The sequence below is a fragment of the Mirounga angustirostris genome, unplaced genomic scaffold (genome assembly GCF_029215605.1).
Source record: "Mirounga angustirostris isolate CCGP_5_RB_7025 unplaced genomic scaffold, mMirAng1.0.hap1 SCAF_6, whole genome shotgun sequence".
NCBI classification, from domain to species: Eukaryota; Metazoa; Chordata; class Mammalia; order Carnivora; family Phocidae; genus Mirounga; species Mirounga angustirostris.
The window spans coordinates 68,056,740-68,076,730 of NW_026991714.1; the positions used below are offsets into that span (position 1 = coordinate 68,056,740).

General features: G+C 48.9%; 1 protein-coding gene across 27 annotated transcripts in view; it reads left to right on the top strand.

Moving 5' to 3' along the window:
• NVL (nuclear VCP like) overlaps positions 1 to 19,991 on the top strand; it is a 97,063-nt gene that overhangs the window by 15,065 nt on the left and 62,007 nt on the right. For all 27 annotated transcript variants that reach the window (XR_010412389.1, XR_008506303.2, XR_008506304.2 and 24 more), the window contains 6 exons: positions 360 to 489; positions 725 to 801; positions 1,277 to 1,411; positions 3,164 to 3,265; positions 4,923 to 5,040; positions 9,736 to 9,880. Coding sequence is in view for 18 of the 27 variants with exons in the window: in XM_045877666.2 (XP_045733622.1) it covers positions 360 to 489; positions 725 to 801; positions 1,277 to 1,411; positions 3,164 to 3,265; positions 4,923 to 5,040; positions 9,736 to 9,880 (707 nt within the window). In the remaining 9 variants the exon portion in view is untranslated. The remainder of the gene's footprint in view (positions 1 to 359; positions 490 to 724; positions 802 to 1,276; positions 1,412 to 3,163; positions 3,266 to 4,922; positions 5,041 to 9,735; positions 9,881 to 19,991) is intronic.

Below are 19,991 nucleotides of genomic sequence, written 5' to 3' on the forward strand. Positions count from 1 at the left end.
AGTGTTTCATCTCTAGAAGCTCACAGTTCCGTGAAAGACACAGAAGTGCTCACATACAAGGCAGATCATGGCAGGCTATCCTGCACTTGCAAATTCAGTGTTCTCGGAGTGTGAGTAAGAGGTTAATTCTAACTGGAGGAGTCTGGAAAGGAAGTTTTCACGTGCGAGATAGAAACTGAGCTTTCAGCTGCAGAAAAGAAGGCCGATCCGCAACAGAGACCATGCCTGAGCACGGAGGTTGGGCATAGGTGCCAGTGCCCGGCCGGGAATGCTTTATTTTCAGTCATGCCCGTGTTGAAGGAAACATCACTGGTATTGTGATGTCAAGCAAGGCATGTTGAGATTTCTTTTCTTTCCAGGATCCCAAAGATGCTTCTCTTCTGGAGTGTAGTGAAAAAAGGAAAGTCCGGCTGAAGAGCAAAGGAAGCAAAAGGAAGAAAGACCTTCAGGAAGCAGATGGAGAAATAGAAGCTGTCCTGCAGCAGAAAGGTGAGCTGCGAGTCCTGGGGGCTGGGGCGGCGGGGCGGGGGGGGCGGTGGGATGGGCTTCCGGAGCGGCGTCCTCCGTTCCAGCCCTTGTGCTCGGGGTACCTGCCGTGTGCAGTGATGTCTATAAGAAAAGCCTTCAGTGACCCCATAGACCTCGGTTTGCTGAGACATTATTCAATAGAACTCTGAATTACTACTGAATCACTAATGTTTCCTTCTTCTCTTTTGTGTACCAGCTAAAGCCAAGGAGCTAGAGTTACAGGTCTCCAAGGTGAAGTTTGAAGATGTTGGAGGCAATGATACGACGTTAAAGGTTAGTTTGAGTGCAGAATTTACTCAGATGAGCTTATTGCCGCTTTGTTTCTGGTAGGAACTGGGGGTGGAAAGGAGCCTGGGTGAGGGGAGAAGGGCAACCCTGGCTTGTACCTTCAGGGTGCTGAGGGGTAAAGGAAGAGTAGCACCTTCCACTTTTCCACCACGGGGATCATGGTGTGCGGAAGATGCGTGCTTTGTGGGTGATACTGCTTTAGCAGAAGTGAGTGACGGTTACTGTTTACTGAGTGTCTGCTCTGTTCCAGTTAACCACGAGTCGCGTCTGCGAGGCTGTGAGGTAGATGTTACGACAGCTGGGAGAAGGGGTGCGGAGAGGTTCCTGCTGGAGTCCGTTAGGCACCAGAGCTGGGCTTCAGACTGGGCTTCAAACTTGCCAAAAGAATAGACTTTCCTTCCACGCGGATTCTTTCTCCTCTTGGGCCGAGAAAGACTTCTTTCCTGTCCGTTCCCTCCAGGAGGTGTGCAAGATGCTCATCCACATGCGTCACCCCGAGGTGTACCACCACCTGGGCGCCACCCCGCCGCGCGGAGTCCTCCTTCACGGGCCGCCAGGCTGCGGGAAGACGTTGCTCGCACACGCCGTTGCTGGGGTGAGGTTTGCCCGCGTGCCTTTGCTTCGGTTGCTTTTGTTCCGTGTGTCCTTGTTCCTCTTCGGTCAGCTTGAACCAGACATGGCATATTCTCCGGAGGACCGGCCCCTCTGCATTTCTACCCATCCTGCTGCCGTTCATGAGATGCTGTTGCTTCAGAGCAGTCAGTTATTTAGACGGCAGGGGCTGGGTGGGAAGCAAGGTGATGGGGCCTAAACACCCTTCTTGCAGCACGCAGTTTGTTTCAGTTACTTCTCTTTCCCTTTAAGCCAGTGGTTCTCAGAAGCAGTAAATGAGAAAACTAAGGATTGTATTGTTTTTCCCAGAACTAAATTTACTCAAAATTTCTATTCGAGTCATATTCTTATACTTTTTTTTTTTAGATTTTTTTTCTTAATTTTTAAATAATCTCTACACCCAGCGTGGGGCTCAAACTCATGACCCCGAGATCAGGAGTCACATACTCACTGATTGAGTCAGCCAGGCACCCCATGTTCTTGTACTTTTTAGTGTGAAAATAGCCTTTCTAAAATGGTGATCATACTTAGGTGGCAAAATGAAAAGGTAGCCATCTTATTTTTGTCCTATCAGATTTTTCAGAAACTGTGTTGGGTGGTAAAATGCACAATGTCTGAGTGACTACAGTTTGAAGAATAGTGTTTTATACCAGTGACGAATAGGTTAGTGCTCTGTGCCGGGAGCTCGTTCTTACAGGAGAACTAATGGATTTGCCTCATTGGTTCCTTTGTTGAGTAAACGGTCGTGTGACCGCTGCATGGCAGACGTTGAAACAGGGATGAGTGCAGCAAACCCAGTCTCGTAGGAGAGGCCGCGTGAGGCAGCCATCACCCAAGCAAACGACCGCAGTCACAGCAGTCACGAGTGGGGGACTCGGGGTGCAGCACGCGGGCGGTGTCTCTGTGGGACTCCTGTGGCTGACACGGTGATTTTTAGAACCGTTAGGAGTAGAATGAGCAGGCTGGATGCCGTGGGTGCCACGGATGGGGCACGGGGCGGGGGGCGGCAGCGGCACTTGCCCCTCCTTCACTTCGGGAACCTGTCTTCTGAAGGATACCAGGCTCCTTCCCTGGGGGCCCAGTGACACGTGCCAGTCGGACCAGTGGGACACAACTGTGTCACGACCCCTCCGATCCTTTCCAGCAGAGAAATAACTGGAATTGTTCTGGCTCAGTCTAAGCAGGGGGAGCCTATCTCTGGAGAGTCAAGACCCTTTACTCCAAAGAGTTGACAAACGGGGTTGCACAGTGCCTTCAGTAAAAGTAAAAACAAGTGGCCGGGGCGCCTGGGGGGCTCAGTCGGTGACGTGTCTGTCTTTGGCTCATGTCATGATCTCAGGGTCCTGGGATCAAGACCTAAAACCGTAGATCTTTAAATAATGTTTCTCATCAGACCAACACAAAAAGATGAAGTTTCTCAGAAAATTGGGCATTTAAAGAATGAAATTTTGAGGGGTGCCCCGGGTGGTCAGTTGAGTGTCTGCCTTCGGCTCAGGTCATGATCCCAGGCTCCTGTGATTGAGCCCCTCATCGGGCTCCCTGCTCAGTCTGCTTCTCCCTCTCCCTCTGCCTTCCACTACCTCTGTTTGTGCTCTCTCTCTCTCTCTGTCAAATAAATAAAATCTTAAAAAAATAATTTAAAAAACATAAAATTTTGAGAGAGGGACTGAATGAGGAACAGGTAGGGAAGATAAATTCTGACAATGTGGTGATTCTTTCACGTATTTCTATCCAGGAACTGGACCTCCCAATTCTGAAGGTAGCTGCCACGGAGATTGTGTCCGGAGTATCTGGGGAGTCTGAGCAGAAGCTGAGGGAGCTGTTTGAGCAGGCCGTGGTGAGTCCGACCCACATCGGGTCGTCAGGTCACCTGTGGTTATGACAGAGAACTCGCGATGGCTAAATACTTAAAGTAGATGCATGGTACAGACTGTTGGCCAAACTAATCTGTTGAATCTGCTGTCAGGCAGAACTGTAATTGGCAAGGAGTTCCGGGTTGTCATAGCCACTGGGTATATGTTGAAAATAGATTATCCTGGTGGTATTTCCTTTCACTTTTACTTCCCCCAAATTAAGTTTAGCAAATAGCTTGTAAGTTGTGTGAAAATTGTTCATCTTTAGGATTATCACATTATAAAAGTAGCCATAGAAATGCCAGGATAAACTCTTCTGTTTGCCTAATTGAACCAGTGAAAAGAAAATCCTGTTAACAGAGAAATTACAGATCGGATTTTATCCTAACTGTAAATCCTGCTGTTAAAACGCGAGTGACAGCAGATGCTCAGTAAACACAGGGTCTGCCCCTCTCTACCAGTCCCTATTACCTGATGGAACAGAGCACGCTTGGGTGTGTGGGTCAGAGAACAAAAACGGTCCAAGCGGATCACGTGGTTCTTTGTTGAGAACTGTAGGCTTTCCTCCGGCTGAATTCTGATGACCATCACTTACTTTCTTACTCTTTTTCTCACTGAGTTTTTCCGGTCCTGGGCAGATACTGTTGTCCTCGCCCCCGAGACCTTTGCTGTCTGTGACCTGACTCCGTACCTGGGTGCTGTCTGTAGCAGTCCTCGCTGCTCCCGTGCCCGAGTCGTCACCGGGAGGATTGGGAAGCGAGCCGGCTAGTGATGGGCCAGATCTTCCCTATAAATTGCCGTGGTCCCCGTGGTGTTGAGACACCTTAGCCGGGCTCAGAGTCTGACCCTTAGCTTGATCAGTGTCACTGAAGAACTAGGAATGAGTGTGCTGGTGATTGCATCTCTCGATATTTTTATTTAAATTTTTCATGTTAACTGATCTTCCTCTCCTTTTGTTTGTTTTTATTGTGGTAAAATATGTTAAACTTGCCATTTTAAACATTTTTAAGAGTACAGTTCTGTGATTGTAGTAAGACACTCACGCGTTGTGTGACTGTCACCCCCAGCATCTCCCCAGCCTGAACGCATGCTCTCGGGCCACCGACCCGTGCCTTCCCTCCCCAGCCCCCGGGCGCCGTGGCTCTGCTCCCAGCAGTTGGTGCTTCTGTCTGAACCTCCTGTCTCCACTCTGTCCAGTCTGCGCCTTGAAGAACACGCACGGGGAGGGTGCTCGTCGTCCACACGGCGTACCGGGGACTCCCCTCCCTCCCTTCCTCAGCGCGGTCCTCACGGCCGCTGCTGGTTCTCTGGCTCAGCGTGTGCTCACTCACTGGTCGTACCTCGTAGCATCGAGGATATGCCTCGTTGATGAAAGAATTTCAGTGACTTGCTCACCACAAAGCACGGGTGGATGAGAGGGTTGGAAGCGTGGTAGCCTTTGTGCAGTCTCTCCCCGCCCTCTGTGCAGCATCTTAAGTCCGATGAAAGCAGAAGTGATAACGCCAGGAACTGCCTTCTTGAGTGCTGCTCGTTTGCTGAACGACCCGCGGACTCCAGGATTCTTTAAAACATACAGACTGAACTATGCTGCAGTGTGGGGAATGTCTTTATGATTGTCTTCTGTGATACTTTTATTTCCAGTCAAACGCACCCTGTGTCCTTTTTATTGATGAAATTGATGCTATTACCCCCAAGAGAGAAGTTGCTTCAAAAGACATGGAACGAAGAATTGTAGCCCAGCTCCTTACCTGCATGGATGGTCAGTTTAAAATAATTCATTTTCAGATAATAAATTGTGGGTTTTTTTAATAGTGTAAGTAACGTGAGGATATGAGACATTCGGGTAGAATAACACTGAGAGTAAAAAATCCTTTTCCTAAAAGATTGTCTTGTTAATTTTTTGGAGTACATCTTATGGTTATTTTAATGCGTTTATACATACACACAAGCACTAACATTGTTTTGCTTCTTACAATGCTGTGATTGCACCATTCACATTGTTCTGTGACTTGCTTTGTGTATCTTAATGCTCCTTCTTGGAAATGTGGCTGTTTTAATGCATTTAAATTTACCTTTTAACTGCTGTCTGGTATTCTTTTTTTTTTTTTTTTTTAACTAAGGTATAATGTATTATTTGTTTCAGAGGTACAGGTCTGTGATTCATCTGTCTTGCACAATTCACAGCGCTCACCATAAGCACATACCCTCCCCAATGTCCATCACCCAGCCACCCCATGCCTCCCACCCCCGCTCCACTCCAGCAACCCTCAGTTTGTTTCCTGAAATTAAGAGTCTCTTATGGTTTGTCTCCCTCTCTGGTTTCGTCTTGCTTCATTTTTTCCTCCCTTCCCCTATGATCCTCTGTCTTGTTTCTCACATTCCTCATGTGCTACATGGTATTCTTTAGGACAGGTTTATTATATTGAACATAAGCATTCCCATTTTGATAAATGTTTAAGTTGTTTTGTTTTTTGCTTTACAAGAAGCTGTAGGGAATCTCCTGAGTGGGCCTGTTTGGTGCATACATATTTTTCTAGGATAAATACTAAAAATTAAGGTGATGGTTAAGGGTTATACACTTTAAATTTTGTGGGAAATGGCAAACTGACTTCAGAAGAGTTTGCAGTGTGCACTTCCCCATCCTCTGAGACGCCCTGTGTCCAGGTCCCTCCATGACCCCGACTGTCACCGTATTCTCATGGTTGATAGGTTGGTGGTGATGATGGAGATCTCACCTTGTTGTTCTTTGCATTTCCCTGTTTTCACTGGAGGTTGATTGTCTTTCCATATTCTTTGACTATGTGTATCACTCCAAATCCCTTTCTCAGCCTGTGCTGTGTTACTGAATTTTTTAAAATTGGTTTGAAGGAATATTTTAGTTTGTTATGGAAGCAGACTCCTTGTTAAATGTATCGCATTTATTTCCTCCCAGTCTGTAACTTATTTTTCAGTTTTGTTCATTCGTTTTTAGATAGAAATTTGGAGGGAAGGTAGATACACTTTTGGAACTAAATCCTGCCTCTGGTGCAATACTGTGGGGTTTCCGTACGCAAGATAATTTGAAGTAGGGCAGGTTTTGGGCTCCTTGTGGCGCTGGTTGCAGGTTGCTTATTCTGCTCCTTTATTTTCCCGTAGTAAAGTTTTCTTGCCATGCTTTGAGGCCTCTGTTCTGAATTACCATATCGAAGCTACAGTGTTACCCGTTATAAGATACGTGGTTCTCTAAGGAGAGACACCAGCAGTCATACTGAGACACGATGCCTATCCCATGATGGTAGAAGCATTCTGATTTCAGAGATTTTACAATGTGGAAGAAAGGAACAAGCACAGGGACTAGGCAGATGACCCATTACTAGAGCTTTACTGAAAGTTGGGGTTAGTTGGGGTTTCCAGTGTGTGTGTGTGTTTTAGGGTCCCCTCTGCGAACAGAACAGAGAAAACATTCAACAGTTCAGAGGACACAGTCATGCCCCAAGTAGTCTGTCCCAGGTGGTGGTTTTTCCCCTCCAGTTTGAGAATTTTTAAAAAATATTAATTCAGAGTTTAACGAATTTGAATTTTAATAATTTGAAACTTTTAAGTAAATTATTTTAAACAAGGTAACAAGGAGACCACTGAAGAGAACTAATTTTACCTAATTTCAGAAACTTAAACTTGGGCATAACTCTAATTATTAAGAGCTGGAAAGCATCTTAAAATATTATCTTGTCCATGAGGAAAGCGATGCACAGTGAGCCAGGACCTGTATTCAGTGGATCATTGGCAAAGCCTGGGCTAGGCTCCAGATGTCTCCACACACGTATATGGCTGATGGGCTGTCTGCAAATGCGTGCTTTGTTTAGGAGACCTGGTGTCCCACAAACAGGTTTTGTTCTGTGTAGAAAGACGACTTTGCTTCTTCCATAATATTCCAAAATTCAAACTTGTGGCTAATGTAATGTCAGTTTAACATGGTCATATCATATTGGGGAAGAGGGAGAAGAAGAATGGGATTTATCTTGAAGTCACTGGCAGGAGATGCCAGCCAGTCCTAGGTGAGGTCTGATTTTTTATCTTTCATGCGTCAGGAAAAAATAGCATTTGACATAAGCGCTTCCGTTGCTGACTGTTGATTTCCTGTGGAAGGGTATTTTTCATGCCTGAAGATTTCACAGTTTTCCATGACTGTTCTCATTGAATTCTGTTACTGACCCCCGATAAGCTCAGAGTTCACTGAGACCACAGTGTCTGAGTGACCTGACCTGGAAGAAGGAAGCGCCCCTGGTCGCGGCTGTAGCTGTGGGTATTGGAGCCACGTGAGCCCACTGGGGAGCAGCTCTGGCCCCGTCCCTGCCCTGGTGCAGGGCGCTCGGCGTAGCCAGAATGGCCTCACGGGAAGCACGTGTGCGGCTCATGGTTACAAGGTGCCACCTCTTTTCCTTAGAGTGTTCGAGTTCAGTGGCCTCTCCTATCATGAATCTCTTCCTTGAGCTTTTATGCAGTTTTCAGAAAGTATTTAAGAGCCCTCTTGTCTCACTCAAGCCAAAATTTATGAAAGGAGTAGTCACTGTCAGCTAAGTGCAGGCTTGTGTTTCCGGTCTACACCACACCCTGTCCCTACTCGTCTGTCCCCGACATTTTACTGAGGCTAATCCTGTGACAGTCGTGGGGGAACCTCTCATGGCCGCATCTGGTGGCTTTCAGCGCTCATCTGTCCGAACCTCTGTTCTTTTTTTTTTTTTTTAAAGAGTTTATTTATTTATTTGAGAGAGAGAGAGAATGAGAGAGAGCACATGAGAGGGGGGAGGGTCAGAGGGAGAAGCAGGCTCCCTGCCGAGCAGGGAGCCCGATGCGGGACTCGATCCCGGGACTCCAGGATCATGACCTGAGCCGAAGGCAGTCGCTTAACCAACTGAGCCACCCAGGCTCCCCGAACCTCTGTTCTTTAGTTTCCTCGTCCCTAAACCTACCTGTTACAGGGGTGGCGGGGGTTGGCCAAGGGGCCAGCTGCACCCTAGCGCCTGGCACGCAGCGAGCCATCAGTGAGCGTCAGCACAGTGGTTCTCGAGAGCTTTCATGCCCATCGACCACCTCGTCCTGGGCGTTGTTGGCACACGTGGCTTGAGTGCCAGTGCCCTCTTTGTGTCCTTGCTCTGGCTCTGGCAGCTCCTAGCTGTTCTCCTGTCCCTTAGACAGAGGCGGCCTGTAGGGCTTCCCACTTGCCCTTCTCGTCTTGCCTTCTGCCTGATGAGCAGCTCTTTAGGAAACAAGAAGGCATCCGTAACCTAGATTTCTGATCAGTGTCACACTCCTCTTCCCGGCTGCCTGCCAGGTACCCCACGCTCTGTGTGCCCGGGCCAGACCCATTTCCCCTTTCTGTCCCTCTGCCCTCCTGTTTGCGTGCTCTCCACAGCATCACCTCCCTGCTTGTCCAGACCTGAGTGCTCTTGGTCTCTCCCCTCCCTCGCCCTTCACACCTTCCTCGGGGAATGATTTAGTGCCCTGGGCTGCATCTGAAGCCTCGCCCTGCAGCTGGGCCTCTCCTGCTTCTTCCCCGCGTTCCTGCCTTATTGTGTCCTTTGTCCCCTGATGGCTGCTATCAAATCACACTGAGCTCTGCTCCCCTCTGTTCCTCTCTACTTTTAGAATTGTCTTTCCAACACACACATCTTCTGAGAAAAACCTTTCCTGGCCTCCTGTGGGCTAAGGAATGTTCTACAGATTCCTCATGACCCAGCCATTAAGGTACTGAATTAGCATCTTCCTATCTTGTTACTGTTACCTGTGGGGAGTGTGACCTCAGACCTCAGGTCAGACCTCTGCTGCCGCCGCCCCCCCCCCCCCTCCCCGCTCAGTGGAAAGAAGTAAGACTGGAAGGAGACCTGCTGGGCCGTGCATTCTGCCATTCCTAAAACTGTCTCTAGATGACGCCAGAGCAATGGAAGACTATAGGTGCACACCTCCCCCACCCCCGCCATGTCCATGCCCCTTGGCTCTTTGGAGACCTGCACTGCGCGTTCTCTCCCAGACTCCCCGCTGCTGGGCGGCCCCCCTCTCTGAGCCCGCCACACATGTGTGTGCCTCTGCTGTCCCTCCCAGCCTCTGTTCATGCACAGCTTCATTAATGTGGACCTGCTTATGAATATCCTACTCCTCCTTCAAGGCTTTCCCTGAATGTGCCTGTGAATCCATGCTCTCTTCTGTTGTCTCACTATGACGCTCTATACCCATCGCCATGCGTCACAAGATTTGTTCGGTGGGTTTTTCAATAGACTGCAAGCTGCTTGAGGACAAAGTGTATATTTATTCTCCTCGCGTCTTTCACGTAATGGATAATTAGTAAATGTTAGCTTTCTATGTGTATTGACGTCCAAACATGTACTACTCTCTAACCACTCACAAGACTTACATAAGCACCGTTGTCTGCCATCCTGGTGTCTTGGTCACCGCTCACCCTGTATCTGCTTTTTACCAGATCTGAATACCATGGCCACGACGGCCCGGGTCCTCGTCATTGGAGCCACCAACCGACCGGACGCCTTAGACCCTGCTTTGAGACGTGCAGGAAGGTTCGACCGAGAGATATGCCTCGGGATCCCAGACGAAGCCTCCAGGGAAAGGTACGCTCTTGAAAGATGAAGTTTGTGCGTTGCTGTGTCATCTGAACTGAATGCTTTGGAAACGAGGGCTGAGAAGTACCACATAGTTTCTTTCTTTGTTCTCGTGCCAGTAACGTTGGTTTGGAACCCACGGCTGGTGTCACTCAGTCGGCTGATCAGCTGAGGGATAGCGTGGGGAGCCGTGGAGCCGAGCCGTGCTTGCTGGCCCACATGGAGGTTACATCGAACTTTCACCTGTTGCGTTAACCTGCTTAAGACACAGGTGTCACAACAAAAGGCAGCCAGAGAGCTGAAAGCTGTGTGTGTTTGTTGCAGGACCAGCCTGTCCTAGGAGGTGGGGTCGAGTGTCCGTAGAGCAAAGAAAGCTCCACCAGTATGTCAGTAAGCAAAGACCACCGGGAGGCACCGGTGAGGCTGAGGAGCGGAAATCTAGCAGAGAGGTCTGCTGGCCCACCCCGGCTCAGTGGATACATGGTGGCTTTTGGCTCAGGGTTCGTGACGCCAGTGTCAGCATCTGTGGTCCCCAGCAGCTTTCAGGAAGAGTGGTGTGTAGTACGAGGAGACAGTCATGGGCTGGCGAGGGAGCTGCAGAGAAGGGGAGGCCCAGGGGATGCAGGACAGAGAAGTGCTCATTAGGCACGTGGGTGGGAGAGGCGGTGGGGAGAAGGCATTATCCTTCCTCCTTCCCGGCACGTAAGTCCTTCAGCTTTGGATTGTCGGCCAGTTTCTTCCTCCGTTGCCGTAGCCACAGTCGAGCACGTGGTGATTGTGTTCCCACACGTGTGGTCTTGCACAGTCACTCAGCCATTCAGGTTCGTCCACTCATGTTTAAACCCGTAGCACAGTGATATTTAACATTTCCGTGGTTCATATTTATTCAGCAAACAGGTTGAGCATACAGCGTGTGCACATACCACTGTGGAGGGCGATACGATGAATGCAGAGAAGTAGGAGTCCTTGCTTTCAGGATGCATATGGTCCAGTAAGAGTTCTAGAAGTCAGGACTGTGTTCTTCCTCAAGCCTTTGTTTTGTCCAGAGCCCAAACGACATGGAGACATAGACACAGCGAGGCCCATCTTTGCTGCTGGATAAAATCCTCTGTTCATCTGCCCAGTGTCCCTCATCGACAGAGTCCTTAAGGGCTTTTGTTGGTGGTTGTATTTTGAAAAATTTGAAGCCTACAGAAAAGTTAAAAGAGTAGTATGGTTAGTGTCTGTAAGCCCTTCAGCTGGATTTACCCCTCGCTAGCACTGTCCACACTTTCTTCAGCCTCTGGAGAAAATTATTTGTGTGCGTGTGTACCTTTTTATTTGCCAAGCCATTTGAAGGATGGTTGAAGACATGATGACACTTTAGCCGTAAGTCCTCCTCCAACGTGACTGTCATTCTATGTCACACCATTCCAGGAAATTTAATACTGATGCAATAATACTATCTCAATGTACAGTCTGTTCTGATTTTCCAGTTGCCCCCAGGATGTCCCTGTGTAGTTGTTTGTGTAGTTTTGTGTTTCATCTTGAATCCACTCCGGGATCGAACCTGGCTGAGTCCACGTGACCCTGTAACCTCAGCCTGCCTCCTTGGGGAGGAAGCGCTTTCATGACGGTGGTGTTTTCCAGGTGCTGTAAAATTTGAACACTCCTAATTGTTGCCTCCTGGTGACAGTCAGGTTAGATGCTTTGGCAAGAATACGGCCTAGGCAGTGAGCTGTCCTCAGCATCATGTCAGGAAGCTTACGGTGTCACTTTGTGGTCATGTTAAGTCCGGTCACTCTGTTAGGAAGTTTGTCAGCGTTTCCTCCTCTAAAGTTGCCTTGTCCACTTGACTGGAATCCAGACATTTCTTATATCTACAGTTACTATGGCTGCCGTTGTCAGTTTGTCCAAACTCCATTGTAGACTCAGAGTCAGTGCTGTGGTGTTTCATGCAGACCAGGCGCTCCGCACAGGACTTGTATCAGAGACTGGAGGGTGTGAGAGTCTCTGTGCTTAAGGCTGGCTGGGGAGAGCGGGGTTCAAATCCTGAAAGAGGATAGCTCTTGAATAGAATCAGGAGTGAGAATTTTTTAAGGAAGTGTATTTAAAAGTACCATTTTTATTCTGGTAAAAAAACACATAAAACTTACCATCTTAACTATTTTTGTTTTTTTGTTTTTTTTTTTAAAGATTTTATTTATTTATTTGAGAGAGAGAATGAGAGACAGAGAGCATGAGAGGGAGGAGGGTCAGAGGGAGAAGCAGACTCCCTGCTGAGCAGGGAGCCTGATGTGGGACTCGATCCTGGGACTCCAGGATCATGACCTGAGCCGAAGGCAGTTGCTTAACCAACTGAGCCACCCAGGCGCCCTACCATCTTAACTATTTTTAAGAGCACGGTTTAGTAATATTAACTTTATTCACTTTGCAGCAAATTTCTAGAATTTGTCATGTTGCACTTTCATCTTGCAAAATTAACATTCAGTATCTATTACATACCCATTATACCTCCTAAGAAAGAGTATTTCCTTTTTTCCTAAGATTTTATCATTATTATTTAAAGATTTATCTATTTATCTATCTATTTATTTATTTATCGGAGAGAGAGAGAGAGCCCACGACCCTGAGATCATGACCCGAGCTGAAATCAAGTCAGACTCTCACCTGACTGACCACCCAGGCATTCCTAAGATTTTATGAAATTTTTTTAGATTTTATTTATTTATTTGACAGACACACAGCGAGAGAGGGAACACAAGCAGGGGGAGTGGGAGAGGGAGAAGCAGGCTTCCCGCTGAGCAGGGAGCCCAATGCGGGGCTTGATCCCAGGACCCTGGGACCACGACCCGAGCCGAAAGCAGACGCTTAACGACTGAGCCACCCAGGCGCCCCAAGATTTTATGATTTTTAAGCAATCTCTACACCCATCGTGGGACTCGAACTCACAACCCTGAGATCAAGAGTCACATGCTCCACTGACTTAGCTAGCCAGGTGCCCCAAAAGAGTATTTCTGATTGAGTCTTTGACAAAGGCAGAATGCAGTTTTCTTATTTTTATACTTGGGTCTAGTTCTGAGTGCAAAAGCAAGATAGTTATATTATCGTATGCAGGTACTAATTTGTTAAATTCTAAGATGGGGATAACATATAAATAGAATTGAGGTATGTCAGTGTTTGTATCTGTAGTTCTTAGAAGGTTATTCATTAATTGAGGAAATATTTAAGCACCTTTTGTGTACTAAGGAGGGAGGCAGAGTGGCTGGCATTTCAGTCACTAGTGTAAATGATTAGGAGAACAGTGAGTATAAAAAGGAAAAAACAAGGTCTGAGGGAGGATGTATCAGGCAAAGCATACCTGGTCTGGGGGTTTTTAAAGGCTTCTCCGAGGAAACTGAGACTTTAAGAATAATAGCAATGAGCAGATTACATGATGATGAGAGTATTCCAGGTAGGACTAGCATGTGCAAAGGCCCTGGGGTGACTGAGCTCGGTGAGTGCAGGGACCTGGAGAAGAACACTGTGGCTATAGAAGAGATAGGGTGTAGAAAGGCTGGCAGGGAAAGCAGAAGGCACTAGAAGGCACTTCACATACCCTTGGTAAGGATCTTGGACTTCTCTGTGAGTGGTGGAAGAGAATGAAAGCAGTTAAATTAAGTAGGACAGTGATGGAAACAGGTTTTTTATTTTGAAAAGATCACTATAGGGCGCCTGGGTGGCTCAGTTGGTAAGCGACTGCCTTCGGCTCAGGTCATGATCCTGGAGTCCCTGGATCGAGTCCCGCATCAGGCTCCCTGCTCGGCAGGGAGCCTGCTTCTCCCTCTGACCCTCCCCCCTCTCATGTGCTGTCTCTCTCATTCTCTCTGTCTCAAATAAATAAATAAAATCTTTAAAAAAAAAAAGAAAAGATCACTATAGCTACAGTGTGAAGAATGAATGAAAAGACCAAGAATGGGTTCTGGTGGCCCAGGGAGGGGCCTGTTGTAATATCCAGATGAGGTGGTGCTGGGCTTCAGGAGGTGGGAGTATAGGTGGAGATAACTGGAGCGTGGATAGGGCATAGCTGGGGGGTGCCTGGTGGAGGGAGCATGGATAGGGCACAGTTTGGGGGGTGCCTGGTGGGGGGAGCATTGATAGGGCACAGTTTGGGGGGTGTCTGGTGGCGGGAGGCGTGGAGAGGGCACAGCTGGGAGGGGTGCCTGGTGGGGGAGGCATGGAGACGGCACAGCTGAGGGGGTGTCTGGTGGGGGAGCGTGGAGAGGGAACAGCTGGGAGGGGTTCCCCGTGGGGAGACCGTGGAGAACACAGCTGGGGGGGTGCTCGGTGGGGAGGGAGCGTGGGGGGAGTACAGCTGGGGGGGTGCCTGGTGGGGGAGGCGTGGAGAGGGCACAGCTGGGGGGGTGCCTGGTGGGGGGAGCATGGATAGGGCACAGCTGGGGGGGTGCCCAATGCGGGGAGCATGGAGAGAGCACAGCTGGAGTAATCAGACATTTATCAAGTAGAGCCAGTCAGGTGCATTTCTTGGCAGAAGGAATGAGTGAAGGTGGGGGCTGTGATTAAACAGGAGGGAATATTCCTAGGTTTCTGATTTAAGCATCTGTGCTCCTGGTTTTCTCTGAGGGAATAGGAAATCCTGGAGATAAGCCAGTGTTAGAAGAGGATTTAGGGAGGATGAAGCAGATCGGGGCAGTTGAGCTAGACGTGCCTACAGGCTGTCCAAGTAGAGATGTCACCTTGGCAATTGGATGAGTCTGGAGCTCTGAGGAAGTAAAAATTGGAGAATCATCAGCATATTGAAGGCAGCTGAAGTTCTGAGATTTGAGCTGATTGGCCGGAGCACGAGGAGCAGAGGTCAGAGGTCCGAGGTCCTGGGGCAGGCTGAGGGGACAGAGGGAGCCGGAGTGCTGGGGAAAGGAGAATGTTTGTAATGGGAGCGAGGGAAGCAAGCGCTCCCTGCAGGAGGGCAGGGCCCGAGCACCTTTGCTTGAATCGGAGCACCTTGCGGTCCCAGTGACCTGAGCCGAAAGCCCTGTGAGTGGACTGATCGGGCAGCATCCCGGTGGGTCGAGTGGTTGAGTGAGTGGGAAGAGAAGGAGTAACTGAGCGGACTTCCACAAGTCCCTGAAGGGAGGTTTGGCTGCGAAGGGGGAGAGGGAGGTAGTGGCCGCGCGAGGGGGATATTGGGGTGTCCGGGGGGGGATAGGATAGGAGAAACCAGAATGCCTTGGAATGCTGTGGGAAGGAGGGAGTGAGAGGAATGGGGAATGGGAACCCGGGGGTGCTGGCCGGGGCGCTTCTGTTGGAGCAGCAGTGGAGGGAAGGGGGTGCAGGCCAGGGGGCTAGTCGCTGGGGTACTTGGAAAATGGCATTTTCTCCATGAATCAAGCCATGAGATCGTCTGATGAAAGTCAGGCACGTGACCGATAGAGGCTGAAGGAGGATGAAGGTCTGAAATGATGTTCTTGGATGATTTGAGATGAGCCGGCTAGGGTAACGGGATTTTCAGGCAGTGTTTAGGATTGGGGTGTAGAATGGCACCAGTAGGCCTGGTCTTGGGGTTTCTTTCCCAGAGTAATGCTCAACAGTCTAGGTTCAGGCAAGGAGGGAGCCGAGATTTAGAATTTAAGAAAGAAAATAGAAGCCCTGGGGTCTGAGTTGTACAAAGAGGAGCACCTGATGAGGAGGGGTGAGCTCAGGTATCCGTTGAGGTCCAGAGCAGGTTCTCGGGAGACAGTGGGCCGAGCGCAGGGTGCTCGGGCACGTGGTCTTAGGTAGAGCCAGCTCGGCCGCACGTCCCTGTGCCTTTTCCTGGATAGCTGACATTTTCTAGCTTTCGTTTGTTTACCTGTAATAAAGGAATAATGATAACAGTGCCTCATTCCATCTGTAAGACGGTAACGGTACCAGAACTTTGAAAAGGCTTCTTGTAAGGACTGCATTAACGTACCTAGCACAGCTTCCGACACAGGAATTCTAAGGTAGCTGCTGATGTCTTCCTCAACTTTAAAAGCATTTCGTTATGGAAAATTCCAGTGTACATGAAGCAGTCTGGTATAATCGTTCCAGTTTCTGTTGCTGCAGAAAGAACCACTGAAAAATTTAGTGGCTTTCAACAACATATCATTGTCTCTCACAAGTCCCCTGGGTAAAGAATTTGGGTTCATCTCAGGGTGTTGTGTGGTTGCAGAGACGGTAGCTGGAGCTCCGAGCTGCTGGGCTGGGCTTATCTATGCACCTGTCTGTCCGATCTGACTCTGCTGTCTGTGTGTCTGCCCCCTCCTCCCCTCCTCCCCTGTCCGTGTGGCACCCTTCACGGGACCCTGTGGGCTTCTCAGAGCCGGGGGGCCTCGGGGCTGTATGGTTCATGCTGGGCAGTCCGGCAGCCTCTGTTCCCACTGCCCTGTGCTGTTGACCAGCCACAGAGGTCGGCCCAGACTCGAGGAGAGGGGCTGGAGACCCCACCTCCCAGTGAGAGGATGCTCAGGAATGTACAGACATGCTTTAAAACCCTCAAAACAGTGAACCCCAGTTTCAAACAATTATCACCATTTCAGTCTTGTTCTATCCCCCACTTTTTTTTTCCCCTGGAGCGTTTTAAAGATTTTTTTTTTTTTTAATTTATTTATTCATGAGAGAGAGAGAGAGAGGCAGAGGCAGAGGGAGAAGCAGGCTCCCCACGGAGCAGGGAGCCCGATGTGGGACTCGATCCCAGGACCCTGGGATCATGACCTGAGCTGAAGGCAGACGCTTAACCGACTGAGCCACCCAGGCGTCCCATCCCCTGGAGCGTTTTAAAAGCAAAGTCCAGGCACTGTGTCATTCCAATTATAAATACGCCAGTGTCTAATGAAAGACTTATTTTTTTTTTTTTAAGATTTTATTTATTTGACAGAGAGAGACACAGTGAGAGAGGGAACACAAGCAGGGGGAGTGGGAGAGGGAGAAGCAGGCTTCCCGCAGAGCAGGGAGCCCGATGCGGGGCTCGATCCCAAGACCCTGGGACCATGACCTGGGCCGAAGGCAGACGCCTAACAACTGAGCCACTCAGGCGCCCCTAATGAAAGACTTTTTATATAACATCCATGCAGTGCCGTTATATACCTCACAAATATTTCTTTAATGTGTCTGATATCTGAACCATAGCCGCAGGTTTGTACTGTACAATTGTATCGTGAATTTGGAGTATAACCGTATTTAGCATTTTCATTTCTCCTCTGTATAAATACCGTTCCCTGCTGACCCAAGTCCTGTATCAGGATCATATGACCTTTTTTCACCATTTTAACTGTTCTGGAATTCATAATTGCTGTATTGTTTTCTTTTGCTAACCCTCTTGCAACTTCTTTACATTCTCTGTTTTCTCTGCGTCTGCATGCGTGCGTGTTCTGGTCTGTCCTGTGCCTTGTGTCCCAAGGAGAGGCAGTGAGGAGCATCATGGGCACAGTCTGAGCAACAGTGCCTGCTGTGCTGGGAGTCCTGACGATGGATTGAGCAGTATCATTTCCTGTGGGTGCTTTCCTCTAGTGGCCGACCGTGGCCGATGGGACATTTGTGGCGTGAGCGGGTTTGTTGAAGCCTGAGTGTCACTATAAAGCAGTCAGACGACCAGCTAACATTTTAGCTAGAGAACTCCATGTGTCCATTTCGTAGATGCTTTTTCTTGAGTCACTTCAGGTTTTTCAGAAGCAGACAGGCACCGCAGGCTGCAGGTCTAGCTGCTGTAGCTGCTGGACTCCTGACACGGGCAGGGAAGGAGTGCGGGATCGCACACCCTGGTTTCCTGGTGGAGGGGCTTGCAGTCGTCTGCACACCCGGACCTCCCCTCTCCTGCCTCAGGCTTGGCGGGCAGCGCACTCTGGGGATCCTGCTAACTGAGGGCGTGCAGAGGATGTGGGGTCTTAGTGCTTCTCATGCAGGCTGTCCAGAACTTGCTGGTTTTGGGGCTCCTCTGTGGCCCCCGTTTCTGCCGCCCAGCACTTGGATGCTTCCAGTCCCCGCTCTTTGGGGTTCACCAGACAAATCTCCTCCCTCCTCATTAGTGCACCTCTCCAAGGAAGGTTAATCTGACTTTGTCCCCTCTCCTATGTCATTTATCATCCACTTCGTTTTTTTATAAATGGCGGTTCGAGAGTACGGGCAGTCAAGCATCGCTTGGCCTGTGCTGATATAAATAAATGACTGAATAAAGAAGTAAGAGGCAAGTCTCTGGTGCAGAAGAATTCTGGATGATTTATGTGGATGCACCTCCCTGAGGGAGTGGAGTCTAACTCCCTACTCCTTGAATGCAAGCTGGGCATAGTGACTTATTTCCATAGAGTACAGTGTGGAAGCGGGAAGGACCAACCTCACAGCAGAGACCCTGCCAAACACGGCATCCGGCCTGCCGGTCGGGGTTGTGGTAAGGGGCGCAAACAGTGCTCCGTCTCTGCGCTCTTCTTCCCGAAAACACGTTAACTTAGTCTAATCACCATAAAAATATCAGACTAATCCCATTGAGGGGTCCTCTACAAAATTCTGGGCCAGTAATCCTCAGAATTGCCCATAGTAGTAGGAGACGGGTGTGGGGTATATGGAACTCTGTACTGTCTTTGCAATAATTCTGTAAATCTAAAACTTCCAAAATAAAAGGTGTATTTTTTTTTTTTTAAGATTTTATTTATTTGACAGAGAGAGAGACAGCGAGAGCAGGAACACAAGCAGGGGGAGTGGGAGAGGGAGAAGCAGGCTTCCTGCCGAGCAGGGAGGCCAATGTGGGACTCTATCCCAGGACTCTGGGATCATGACCTGAGCCGAAGGCAGATGCTTAACGACTGAGCCGCCCAGGCGCCCAAAAGGTGTATTTTTTAAAGATGAGTTAAAATTCATCCTATTTATAGTTAAATACAGCATTAAACCTGCATCATTTATTCTGGGAACCCCTACTGTTTGAATCTCTTCTAGGGGATTTTTGGGGCATCAGCTAGAGCTGACACAGAGAGACCCGTGTCGGAGGGCCTTTCTCTTCTTAGGTAGTAAGACGTGTAAGCAAGCATCAGAACCCTCCGAACACCCGTTCCCTTAGTGTCCTAGCAGCATAAATAGCTCCCTCTACATGGAGCTGCGCTGGAGCCTGGAGCCAAAGACCAGTGGTGACGGCTTTTGAAGGACCTCATACAAATAAAGACTGATGCTCTTGTTGCCCATTCCTGTGGCTCCCTTCCAGAATGGGCTGGGCTCGGGGTGGCGAGAGTCCAGACGCCTCCTGGTTCCATGGACTATGGATTTCGTGCTTCCAATTCTTGTTATTTTTCTGGGCAGTGGAAGTGTTTCTGCAACAGTCACTCTGCCATCTTGAAACTGGAAATCTCTTCCTGGGTAATTTCCCCTCCTTTGGAGTTTCTAAGATGACTGGAAATATCCACATATTTTCAGAAATAGAAGTTGTAACTGAGAAAAAGATATTTATGTTAGCTATTTCTCCTAACCGTTCTGAATATCTTAGTTTTCATGTGAAAATGGTTTTACGCTGGAACCTTTTTTTGCTTTCTGTTGTGTAGTGTCTGAGTGAGTGATTTTTCATTGGTCAGTAATGTTTATCTGCTGCTTTTCTGTTCACTTACATGATCTCAAGTGACTTTTCTGGGACTTACTCTCCATCGGCTTGACATTTGAAAATACTCCTCTGCCCTACAACTTCGGAAATTCCAGACTATTACCCAAGTTCATCGGTAACATCACAGTATGTGAATTGTAGTAACTGACACTTGGGTGCTCACCGGAGCTCAGCCACTGTTCTGGGGGTTTAGCTGTGCTCATGCTGACACCCCTGCGAGTGAGTGCTACTATAATTCATAGCTAACAAGCCACCAAACCCAAGTGTGCATGGCAGTGACGGGCCCAGGCTGGCGAGCGGCCAAGCCAGCTTCTGAGCTCCCATGCTGATTGTCTGTACGGCTTGTGAGTTTCTTCACGAGCTCTTACCGCAAACTGTCTGAGGTCCTCCTTTGATGGTCATTACCTGGAGGCCCACGTTTCCCTGGCCCTACCTGGTGCCACTTCAGGTGAGCGAGCTTTCTCACACGTGCAGTACGGTGAAGTTGGAGAAGTAACTGTCCTAACGTGAAACTGGGTGTTAAGGTGTGTATCAACCTGGCTTTCT